General features: G+C 40.7%; 1 protein-coding gene across 1 annotated transcript in view; it reads right to left on the bottom strand.

Annotated features, from left to right (window-relative positions):
- Nucleotides 1-12,381, bottom strand: part of efl1 (elongation factor like GTPase 1) — a 139,300-nt gene extending 126,919 nt beyond the window's left edge. Inside the window, exons 1-11 of the mRNA XM_041044447.1 lie at nt 12,360-12,381; nt 11,827-11,965; nt 11,198-11,265; nt 10,995-11,079; nt 10,159-10,292; nt 9,772-9,909; nt 9,357-9,595; nt 7,692-7,815; nt 2,912-2,991; nt 2,616-2,752; nt 2,409-2,531 (exon numbers count right to left, since the gene is read on the bottom strand). Coding sequence (XP_040900381.1) covers nt 2,409-2,531; nt 2,616-2,752; nt 2,912-2,991; nt 7,692-7,815; nt 9,357-9,595; nt 9,772-9,909; nt 10,159-10,292; nt 10,995-11,079; nt 11,198-11,265; nt 11,827-11,917 — 1,219 coding nt within the window. The 5' untranslated portion in view covers nt 11,918-11,965; nt 12,360-12,381. The remainder of the gene's footprint in view (nt 1-2,408; nt 2,532-2,615; nt 2,753-2,911; nt 2,992-7,691; nt 7,816-9,356; nt 9,596-9,771; nt 9,910-10,158; nt 10,293-10,994; nt 11,080-11,197; nt 11,266-11,826; nt 11,966-12,359) is intronic.
- Between the last annotated feature and the right edge of the window lie 761 nt (nt 12,382-13,142).

The raw sequence follows: 13,142 nt of genomic DNA, 5'->3' as shown, positions 1-13,142 counted from the left end.
AAAAGCGACGATGAGCTCCGACCAAAAAGCTGCTCACGGAATGTTTTCTACACTGCTCTTTACTGAGGAGGAGAGAAAGTGATAACAGTTTAATCAGAGACTGAGCAAAGCTGTGTATTTTGTATGTGAACAGACATATACACTAAATATACAACTATTTTATTATCTATTATACAGCTGTCACCAGCTGAGGGTCAGCAGAAGTCAAGCGATGCAGAATGACAATGACCCTAAATATCAAAGAAAATCCACCTTCTGGAGTGGCCACCAGAGCCCAGACCTCTGATCACATTTCATCATTCCATAACACACACAACTACATGATACCAAAGGGTTCCTGTACTTTTTCTTTCCACATTTAACTTTAAAGTACATCAACACAACATAATTCATTTTTGACACCTGCGAAAAAAAAAAAAAAATGGAATTTAAAATGTATACATCTTGTGTGACTTCAGGGGTTGCACCCCGCCCCAATTCTAAACACTGATCACCGGCATTACAAATACTGCAACTTATCACAGTTAATATAATTAGTTCAAAATGTCAGATGTCAGTCTGATGTCATATGGAGCAAGGGTGGAGAAAGAGTGTAAAAAGTGAAAAAGGACCTTGGCTGATAAGACAGAGATCACAGGAGAGTCAATGTTGGACTTACATTCATAAGTTGTTCAGAAACACAACTGTTTCTTTGTATCTGCTGGAGGAGTAAATAAGCAGCTGTTTCCTAACACACTAGTCATGGACTAGGAGACATAGGAGTGCAACAAAATACAAACACATCATTTGGATATGCACAGAGAATGTACACAACAATGAACACATAAGAGAAACATGCAGCTGAATTTAGGGACTGTCTCAAAAGTGCATGCTAGAGACCCAAAGGCGCTTCTCCTATTTTTGTCATTTTTTTTAAAAGAAGAGTTTTTTTTTCATCCTCCCATTCCTGTCTCCTTAAAAATGATGTATTATTATGTAACACCACCTCTAGTTTTCGGATGGGCTGCAACAGCAGGACGCAAATAGTTTCATCAGGGGACGTTTACAGGCAGTGTTGTCATCTTAGCACCTTCATCCTTTGTCATCTTTTAGTGACTTTTTTTTTTTTTTTTTTGGAAAAGCACCTAGTGATAAATCTAGAGACTTTTTGGAGAAACCTTTGTTACTTTCTGTAGGGGAGAGTTTCCAGCGAGTGCTCCATGAGTGCAAGGTCAGGAAACAGGCACACCTCTGTATGTGTCTCATTCAGTTGACTGCTGACATAGACATGAACAAGCTTTCAACTTTCTCTCTGACTGATCATTTCATAAGTAAATAGATCTGAAATCACAGCACAGCAGTTGTCTTTAACTTGTGTGTGTGATTATAAACGCAGGATTTTAGCAGCAGCAGAGCAGCAGCTTGGAAATGTGTTGAAGTGACTGCTGGTTAACATGAATCTGAATAAGCCACGTTTCAGTCACTGTACTGTAAACTACACACAGTTTAAATATTACCGCGCTGACTCTTAAAACGTGTGTATGACGGATGTAAATTACAGTAAACATTTTTTTACTGAGGCAGAGTAGACAATTTAAAACAGCTTCAGGTATAACTCATGCTCACGTCCTGTGTAATCTGAATACAGATATTTTTATGACACAAACAGATACAGATGGTAGCTTTGTGTGACACTCCTACATTTTGCATACAGTACAAGTTAGTGTTGATTTATATAAGAGCTGTTGAAGCCCAGTGCTGGTCAGATCAGTTTTTCTCCTCTGATGTGACGGACTGATCCATATGATTTGCAAATCTTAAAAAAATGCTGATGCTGATTCTTCTTTAGTCTGTTTTGGGGAAATATTAGAGGATCACTATAAACAGTATTATTAAAACAGCTATCAGAAACGTCACTGCAAAACATGGACTCTTCTCCGGCAGCTTTGTGAAACATGGTCAGATTTCCACAGGTACACACAGCACAGAAATAGAAACTCACAGTTTCTAGAAGAAAAGTTCTGTTCTTTGAACCCTCACTGCCTTTGCATCACCAGGGCCCCCCCACCCCCCCGTCCTTGATGTGGTCCCTAATCGTCTGATTAGAAGATGATCAGATCTCACCCACAGACTGCTCTGATCTATCTGACTCAAACATCAGAGATCTCACGGCCCCAGAATTCCAGGTCTTCACACGAGGAAGGAAATGTTTGATCTATAGCTGCTGGACACAATATCTCACATTTTCCACACAACGCAGCCCTCGGGCTGTGTCCAGATTTTATGAGGACATTTAGTGTATGTTTCCTTCCCATTCATTTACAAAACCTGCTGCTTGCCCAGTTAACTGTGTCTGGTCAGCCTGCCAGCAAGGGTATCTTGGGAAGAGTGTGTGTTTTGTGTGTGTGTGTGTGTGTGTGTGTTCATACCTTTTTTCAGTTCCTGAGTTTGTTCGGGCAATGAGTCAAATCGTCGTGCTCCGACACTCATCAGCTTCTCCACGCGCTCTGCCGCCATGTCTAAAGGACTGGGAAGCTTCTCACACACCATCGCTACAGTCTGTGTTAAAGAAAACTACAAACCAAATGTGCAAACATCCCCCAAAAAATGCTCAACCGAGTTCTGTTCCAGGATACAGAGCACAGCTTGGGACACAGGTAACCACTGGCTGAAGATGGCCGACAGGAGGACTTTGGGGTCGGAGTGACGGGAGTCCCTGGCCATCACCTTTATCCCAAGTGATGTCACCACCTTCTCCACCTTCTCCTTGTCTCTGGTTACAGGAAAACGAGTGAGATCTTTATCTTTGGATTGTTACATACCCTCTTCCCTGTATGTTTTCATATGTTCGTATGTTTGAACATCCCATAACAACAGAGGATTCATTCAATAGTGCTTGTGAGCCTAAAATGTAAGAATGAATGTCACCTACCTCCTAGTAACAACTGCATCGTACAAACTCCAAATGTTTTCCAGCACAAGCTGCACAAACAGTGGCTTCTTTCCTTTGGCCTGGAGCAAAGAGGGAAACAGAGAGAACACATCAGGATGAATGTCAGAGAGAAGGAGGGAAACAAGCGTTTGACTGAGCATTTGTTTCCAGTTGACTTCTGTTCAGACAGTCCAATTTTTTGTCTCATCAGACCAGAGAATCTTTTTCCTCATGCTCCCAGAAAACTTTAAAATGTCGTATGACACGGGAGTCTATATATGGCTTCCATCTAACCACTCTACCATAAAGGCCTGATTGATGTAGTCCTGCTGAGATGGTCATCCTTTCAGCAGGTTCTCCAGTCTCTGCAGATGACTTCTGAACGTCCGGGTTCTTGGTCACCTGCCTGACCAAAGCACTTCTTGCCTAGTTATTGATAATGGCCAAACAGCCATCTCTGTTAAGAGTCCTGGTGGCTGCAAACGTCTTCTATTTCACATTAATTGAGGCCATTGGGCTCCTGGAAACACTCAAAGCTTTAGAAATGGGTTTCTATCCTGATCTGCAGAGGGGTCTACAGAGAGCTCTTTGGACTGCAAGAGGAAACAGGGAATTGCTGGGTGTCTCTAAGAGTTTAATCCAAATGGAAACAGAAACAAAAACCATCCAGTGAAGCAGCAGCTCTGAGGACAGAAATACCTTGTTGATGAGAGAGGTCAGAGGTCAGACTGGTTGGAGCTGACAGAGAGGCTACACTAACTCAAATAACCACTCTGTACAACTTCCACTCTGAACAAGCTTCTCAGGATGAGCAACACATCCAACCTTGAGGAGGATGGACTACAACAGCAGAGACCATGTCAGGGTCCAGTCTTGTCAGCCAAGAACAGAGATCTGAGGCTGCAGTGGACACAGACTCACCAAAAACTGGACAGATGAAGACAGGAAAAACGTACCACCACGTACCGTATTAGTGTGGTGTTCCTAATAAAGTGCTCAATGTGTGTCTAATATAAGGGTATTTATGTTAATCTTCTCTTGACTATAGAGTAACAGGGAACTACATTCTAAAAAGTGTAAGAGATAATGATGGAGGTAGATGAGATTCTTTTCTTTGCACCACTCGTACACACACACACACACAAACACACACAGTTCAAAGGGTTAACCTGCACAGCCCAGTTCCATCCTGTGAGTGTGCTGCTCTCTAAAAAGCATCTCCATTTCATTAATGGCCCCAAATGTCAGTGAATCGGCAAGTGAGCTTGAATAAGAGGTCAACCTTTCCATCTCTGCTCAGCAGGCTTTGTTGCCTCCTCCGCTCACCCCTGACAGTTACAGTGCTGGCCAGACTGAGGCTCACTAAAACATTCATCATTCAGTATCTGGGAAATGAGCAGCAGCTGAATGTTTGCTGGAACAAGTCCACAGTCCAACCTTAGAAACAGAGAGACTTTATAGACAGCACAGGTCATCGATTGCTGTGACCAGCGATTGCTTGGAATCGAAAGGCTTAAGAACAATCACATGACAGCAGCCATGTCTCAAATGGTTTCAGGCTTGTGTTTGTCTGGTAAAGACAAAGAGAGACAGAGAGCAAAACCTGTGTTCAGCTAACAGCTGTAATACATGAAATTAAATAAATAAAATCCAAACCTGCCAAGGGGTGTTGCTAAATACTGACAGAGTAGGATGCCAAAAATGTTACCCATGACACAATTACTGATTTCTGTTTCTATTTCTATTCTTTAAGCTCATGACAGAAAAAGTAAAAGTGCATTAACATCTGAAGAAAGGTTCATTCTAATGTTTGTTCAAAAATCAACAAAAAATGTAATTTACTCAGTGTGCCCAAACTGCACACAAGTGTAACCAATATAGTACTTGCATAAAGTTGAGAGACAGACTTAAAAAAAACAACAAAAAAAAACAGAATGATCAAAATCACAGCAGCAGAGACTCATCGTCTGCAAAAACAAAGCTTCCCTTAAAGCGCTATTATGTAATAGTTATTCCTCACCCGGTACATGGCACATTCAAACTTCACTCCATTTCTAAGGCAAGCTTTCAATCCTGATGGCAGTGTTCTTAGGATAACAGAGAGTCCAAGTACACAGCAGTACTGCCTGACCACAGACTGACAGGTGACTGGAAAGATCTTCTTCAGATGGTCTGATAACATCGACATCAGGCCAAACTGACTGAGACTGGCTTTGGGAGTAATTACAGGGTGGAAGAGCAGCCAGATGAACCAGATAAAACAGTTCACAGTACCACAGAGGCACAACATTCACGACATAGACCAGTTTCTGTCTGAGCAACACACTCGGAAACTGGTCCATCCTAAAGAGCAATGCACAGACTTATATATCGCTGAAACTAAAACACTAAACAAACACATTGCTGTACACAAGAGGGCCAAATCCTCCTCAAGGCTCAGCAGTTCACACGGACAACATACGTACATACTCCGGACAGGGAGGACAAGTGGTGTGAAAGAGTGGTGAAGGAGGCTGTCTGTGTTACAGCACAGAAACCATCCCTCAGAGGAGGAGGTCCATGACACCACTTATCCTCCACCTACAACGCTGTCCTTTGCACCCATTCACACTTGGCCTTATGTGACTCCAATGACCCAAACGACTGTCAATACACCAGTCAGAAGCCCTGACAAACCAAGTGGCATCTGTGGCCTTGGTAACAGCCTCACAGAGGTTAAATACCTGGGACTCCCCATCTGTCAGTCAGAACTGAAGAAGCCTCTTCACATGAGAAGTGAAACATCAACCAAGTCCAGCTGCCCTCGATTCAACTCCCCTCAGAGCAGAATGGTCTGGATCACTGAGAATCTCCACAGACAGTACTGAACAGTCCTCTAACTGAGGGCTGCAGAGGGGCTCCATGTCATCATAAATACAGTTGGGAGCCAGTCAATAAAAAGTCTAGTCAAACACATTGATCTATTTATTGCTGTAAACTGGGAGACACTTGATTTTTAGTATGGTGTCCGAGTTAAATCCATCAATTATTTCCTGAGAGTGAGAATTTTCAGGATAAAAAGCGTTGTGTAATTATTTGTGAGGGCACATGTTGGAAAGTAAATGTTAAAAGCTGCTATAAAATGAGCACAACACTGTTACTGGTAACGTTAACACCCACGACTGTCAGTCATACAAGGTTATGTAAAAACCTTTGTATATATGAAGCGATCTGAAGCATCTTTATCAGCTCGGCTCACAGCTGTTGTGGACATGGTACATTACACACATCACCAGACTGAGATTCAGATTTATTGACTTAAGACCATATTAGCATAGCATGGTGGTCAGACTAAATTCATTTAGGGCAATCAAAGATAATTACAGCAGAACCAAAACAGGGGAGTTGGATAAAGTTCAGCTGAAATCATTGTTCAAAATGTGGAAGAATGGTGAGGAAGAGAGGCAGAGCAAGAATAAACTGAAACAGATATTCACTGACAACACATTCAAATGACAGAACTGTCATTACACAAAGAATCAGTCAAGAATGAGTCATTTTCCATTTCTTATTTCACCCAAATTCAAAAAGTTCACTAAGTTAACCACCAAGAAAAATGCATCTGATCCAAGAACGTTTTCATATTCTTCTAAATCTCACCTTTTTCCACTGAGGTGTGTTTGTATCATTGTTCCACCAAGTCAGATTCAGCAAAGTCTTTTAACTGCACAAACGTATCGTAAACGGCTCGTGTCAGCCTGATGAATACCATCTGGTCATGAGGTGTGTGTGTGTGTGTTCCTGAGATTTGAGCATTAGTATAATCCACACTAATAATATGCTGCTAAATATAAGGCTACCTGTTTGACTCTGTGGGCAACTTTCATTCATAAAATGTTCCTGAGGGCAAAAAGAATCATTTTTACACCATGACGCACTGAGTTTCATTGTCAGAAATGAGCAGACGGAAACCGGAGAAATCCAGCAGGGACGGAAATGATATTAGAGGACCAGAGGATCTATTAGACAGCATTAATAAGATGCCTCATCATCAGAGCGGCACTGAAATCAGAAATCAAGAGGAAACGATTTGTGAATTTCATTCGTACCCAAGAGAAAACTCAATACAAGAAAACTGGTGATTGCGCCAAGTTATTTTAAATCACTCATTCATGCCAATGAACAAAAGAATTTGATACCGTACAAGTGGTTCTTGCTGAAGGCCAAATAACTTCCACGTGTTCAATTTTACTTCAGCAATTCATTTACTTAAGACAGTAAATTGCACTGTTCTGTAAGAGGAAGATTTCATCTTTCAGCAGTCGCCTCAACTCACAAGGTGCTTTTACACATTGAGCTCAAACCCCTTCTTATTCTGAACTCACTAATGATGAAAAACCCAAAAAGTTAGTGGAATAGATATCATTACTCATGATTAATAACTCATAGATACATAGCTTATTGTGTAGTGTTTTAGGATCTACAGGTGCTCATTGTCTCAGCAGATTCAACACAGATCTTTTTTTGTGAGATTCTTCTGAAAGAAACATTCACTCAAACTTCTAAGTAATTAGAAAAGAACAAAGATCAGCTGATACCTATAGCACAAATCTGGATCTCAGTTTGCTGCCTCACTGTGAAGTGTTGATGTTCCTGAGGGCAATCTTGGAAGTAGTATTTTGTAAACCTGATATCTTTTTTTTTCTTTTAAAGTTAAAAATATGTGGAACACAATGTAGGATAAAAAAAAGGAAAGAGACTTAAACACATTAAGAAAACTTTACATTTATAGTTCCATTACCTGAGCTCCTTTCATGATCTTCTTTGTTTTTGTGTTGAGGTAGTAATCTCCCCACAGGGTTTTGAGCAGCACCTCTGCTTTAATGCCCATCCTCTGCCTGTAGATGTGGGCAAACTGCTGGATGCTACAAAACAAAAAATCATACTCTCAGTCAGTCATTTACATTTTTAATGCAGGTTCACTGCCGACAGAGAAACATGAGTCTTTTTTCCAAACTGTGCTACAGGATTTAGCTTCTCTGTTTTAATTGGGCATTTAGTAAAGTGGAGCTTTGGTAACTGCTCAGGGTAGGGTTTGGTAACAGAATCAGGGTAAACATGACTGTGCTTGTCTGGACTTCGGCTTCCTCCTGCTTTGCAACAGACGGTGAACGCGAGTGTGGGGTTCAGAGGTGGAGAAGACTCGGCTGTCACCGCCGGGACTTAATTGGTTTATTTATAGCAGAGAAATATCACAAGGACACAGCTACCCCCTCAGAACTAGGTCTTCATGTTCTCATCATTGACTGCCATACACCAAACTACCAGAGCAGCACAGAGACTTCATGTCACTGCGTTTGGATGTAGAACACATGCTGTGAAGTGAACACATGAAGGTAAATGAAAGGTGAGGGAGAAGCATTTTACTCTAAGTCCTTCCCTGGACAAAAGCACAAGGTCCTTTAAGGTATCGAACAGGTGGGAGTTTGCTCTGCTCTCTGGTGGCTCTGTAATCACATTCAGGGTCATACGGTGTCACAGGTATTAAATCTAAGCTGACAGCACCACCTAGTGGACATTTTAACATTTCTTTAGGCGTGTCCACAGGTAGTGATTGTGTATGCAGTGAAACTGATTTTGGGTATTGATTAAGCTACTAGGTTGTGCCCCAGTTCCAGGGCCACATTAACCAGTTATTATGTACCAACAAATTACTGAGGGACCCCTGTCCTGGAATACCAGCCTTAGGCTTAGATGTGTGTCAGTTAGTTTGTGTTCATTTCTGTAAACTCACATTTGTTCAATAATAAACACAATGTAAGCAGAATATCCATTGAAATAATAAAGTCATTAAAATCATGGCCAAGGGCCTCAAGAACAGGCAAAAAGGCAAGAGCCACATTATTAACACCCTGTCACTTCAGTTTGTGATGTGAATTAATACTTTTTATTATCAGGTGCATTAAAACATTAACAAATTAAAACTTCTTATTTGCTAATTATTTGCTAAAAATTGTTTGCTACTGTTCTGTAAAGCACTTTGAATAGTTTCTCTATGATGTTGTGCTAAAATAAAATAAAATAAACTTGAGCTCGATTCTGCTGGGACTCTGAGAAAAGGGTCTGAGCCACACATCACATGTTGTTGTTCTACAAAATTCCTGTCAAAATTAATAATTCAAAACAAACTGTACCCAAAAACTGATCAAAATGTTCGATACTTTTGGTTTTACATCTTTATACCAGTCTTAATCCATATTACTGACTAGATCTATGGGGGAAAATATTAAGAATATCAATTTCCTGTGAATGATTAGGAGATAAACTAATCCTGGTTTATTAATAAATCTCCTTACTTTAGTACACTCATATCATGACTGGTATCATGAGGACTTTCCCTCCCCCTCCTACCCTCTGAACCGTGTATATCACTGATGTCATCAGGATTAGAAGAGACCGGCCTCACCTGAACCCCCATCCGTCAATGGCGCTGGCAAAGACCACGTTCCCTTGGTCAGGAGAAAAGTACAGGTGGGAGTCGTCCGCCTCCTCCAGCCCAGCGCTCCAGTCATAAACCTGATCACCGCTCGACGTCTCGCTCTCTTTCTCGCTCTCTTTCTCGCTCTCTTTCTCCTCCTCCTTCTCTTTCTCTGCTCGCTCCTCCAGCACTTTGGATGTAAACAAAGTTCCTGTCACTGCGTTCACCTGCCGGGAGGAACATGCACACCAATAATCAGTTACAACGCTCTACAAAAACACTACCAACTTCATATTTTTTCATATTTTCTATGAGTTAATAGAAAAAGTACAACTGCACTATAAAGGTGGCTTTGCAGCACAACATTGTGGCTGAGCCTACTACAGAGGACTGGGTCCTTCACCTGTTCCAGAATCTTCTGCAGGTGGGTGTAGGCTTCCTGAGAGGTGAGCTTCAGCTCCATGATGAGTCGGTCTATCTTATTGATTACCAGAACAGGCCTAATGTTCTCCAGCCACGCCTGACGCAGCACAGCCTGGGTCTACAACACAATACACACATGAAAAAAACATTTCAAAAAGCTTTCAAAAACCATTTTTATAAATACAAAGCTCCCAGTTAGCTTAGCATTAAGACTGGAGACAGGGGGGAGACAGGGGACAGGAAGCTGGTAGGTAGATTTAGCTTTAGCTGGCCCTGCTGTTCCTGTGGATCTACAGTAAATATAATGTGTCTTCCTTATTTACCAACAGCTTACAGAGTGAGACAGTACATCACCAGAGGTATTTACCTGTGGACACACACCCTCCACAGCATCAACAACTACAATGGCACCGTCGCACAACCTGACAGCAGTGGAAACCTCAGAGGAGAAGTCGACGTGACCAGGAGAGTCGATCAGATTAAGTAAGTACTCCTGATCTCCTGAGGAAAAGGCACACACACACACTCATCAGAGTATCCTCCTCAAAAACACTTTGTTTTGGCTGCAGAGGATTTATCAGCTTTTAATTTATAGAGTAGTTAATAGTTAATAGTTAATAGTATAGGTACTTTTCATGTATAGTTATTGTAGTGTGCTATGTTAATTGATGAGAGATAATAACAGTAAAGCTAAATCAGTATAGCTGACATCGTCATCCTTCACATTAGACAGAACATAATTAAAGGATGAGTCATCAGCCAAGGTTCATATTGAGTCCTCTAAGAATCACAGGTGCTGTAATATAAATAGTTAGATTCACTGTCAACCAATCAAATGCCATTCTTTGTGCTGTTTTTCTGGTACATTTTTCTTGTTCATGTGAAGATGAGTTGCGATCCTGTCCAGATATCGCATAGAAACTAGGATAAGAGGCAGAGCAGTAAATGTCAGGATCTCTCTGCATTAAAAAGCATGGACCTCATTGTACTCTGTATCATACTGGGGAGAAATCCAGTCAAAATCTAAGTATTTGTGATGGAAATGAGAGATATCTTCCTGTGTGACTATAATCACCATCTCTGCACCAAAATGACTGAAGGAAAGCAGGAAACTGCAGCAAATAACAGAATTAGTCCTGGAGTGGACTGAACATTATGGAGTGATAGTATCCAACAGTGGCAAATACCAAAGTGTGGCATTACCATTTCTGTAGTGCAGAGAGATGGCACTGGACTTCATGGTGATTCCTCTGATCTGCTCATCCTCTCTGCTGTCGAGATACCTCAGCTGGTAGATTAACACAAGTAAGTAAACAAGCACAGATAACGGCAAAACAACTGAAAGTGGAATTGTGCACAGTGTGTGCAGGTCTTAGAGCATGACTGTAGAAAGTAAAGTCACTCACCTTCCCAGCCAGGCGACTTGATATGATACCATTACTTGCCACTAAGCAGTCAGCGAGAGTGGTTTTGCCTGCAAAGATGCAGAAACAGTTGTTACATTGGGCCATGATAAATTGCAATGTCTATTTATTTATTTATTTATCTTCTGACACTATATACAATAAACAATGAATTAATTTAAAATAAAAGAGATTAATAAACTATGAAGCTGATCATTTGTAGCAGCTGTAAAATTCTTTAGCTCCTGTTTGTCTCGCGCCCCCACATAAACATTGAAAATACAAATATCATAATCAAAATTCTCACTATCATCTAAATGAATCAAATGCAAGTTTCACTCAAATCTGTCAGTAAAACATTTTTATTAATCAGTTCAGGTTATTAGTCCTGGCATTTTAAATAAATATGGCACTTATGACATGGTGTATGCCGAATTTAAACGTTTATAAGAAACAATTCCGGGTCTGCATTCATTCAAACTGTTCGAGCTACTTCTGCAGACAAGTCGGTAAAAACTTAAATCGACTAAATTTTAAATGAAGTCTGGATTGCTATATCTGTACAATAAAGAACTGCTCACAGTCTGGGTTACTGATACAGTAAAATGTCTAATGTTAGCATATCAACTCACCATGGTCAACATGTGCCAGAATGCACAAGTTTCTGATGTTTGCAGGGTTTCTCTGCAGTGCAATGATCTTGTCCAGGCTGGTGTGTCCCATGGCGAACACTTTAAACAGATGACAGCTCTAAACGTGCAGCTTTAATTCCTAAAGAACAACAACAGTCTTTAAAGCACATTAAGTTATGTTACAGACTTTGGTTGTTTGCTGGCTTATAACTCTTAGCTAGCGTCGGCAGGACGGTGTGGCTGCACAATCCAGCTCAAACAATGAGTGGCTTCAAAACATGAACGAAAGCACAGCGAACACAGGATGAGAACAGACAGGAGATGAGGCACTGGCTCATCAGTCTGTGAGCTGTGACAGGTGATATCTGCTAACCACAGGGTTAGCCTGACCTGAACGTCTCACAGAGAGAAGAACAAGACAAACAGTTTCTACACAACAACACTATCACGTCCTACGCTGTTGTGTTGAGTTAAAAACTAAAGTTATGGGAGAAAAAACACATTTTGACAGCATGTGGACAAGCACGACTCACGTTGTTTTCCCGGAAGTTGGTTAGGCACGTTAAACCCGCCCCTTTGCTAACATTGGTGCTGCATTCAGGGAGCATAGTAAAAATGAGCTTTATCCTGACACTTCAAAATTTTCCCTGTACTTGTCATTTGAGCACATTCGTGGTTATTTCAATGAAAGAATTCAGCTTTTAGACTGTAAACACTGCTAGAATACAGCAAGAACTCATACTCACGCAGTTTTCATTCAAGTCACCAGAACCACAGAACGGCAGTTCAGTAGTAATAATCATAGGCATCATCATCATCAACAATCAACAACAATAATAAAGTTAAAATAATAATGACAGCACATGAGAAGTGATAATGAATAATAGTAATAATAATCGTTTCAATGATAAATAATCATGTGGTGAGAGTAATAATAGTACTGATAACAAAGAGAGTAAAATCATAAATTCATCATCAATCATAGTAATGGCAATGGTTGTGAATAATAAGTGATAACTGTAACAACAACCACAACTACAGTAATTATAGTGATAAAATAATGATGACAGCAGATGAACAGTGATGGTGGCTAACAAAAAATAATACATGTGCAATCTGAGACCTAAAGGGTTCACAGGTATCACTGAATAGTTTAGATTATTTAGAGTCTATTAAAAAAGGCAAATGAAGGCAAAGAGATGCAGACAGAAGAAGACTGTGACCAAAACATTTGGAGAGTTCAACTTTTATAGCTTGGCAGAAATTTTGGCTTGGTATGCTTTACTGAAAAAAGTGGTAATAACAGTCTGTTGTGT

This window comes from Toxotes jaculatrix, chromosome 1 (assembly GCF_017976425.1).
Source record: "Toxotes jaculatrix isolate fToxJac2 chromosome 1, fToxJac2.pri, whole genome shotgun sequence".
Lineage (NCBI taxonomy): Eukaryota > Metazoa > Chordata > Actinopteri > Toxotidae > Toxotes > Toxotes jaculatrix.
This window is presented reverse-complemented; position numbering and strand designations above follow the sequence as displayed.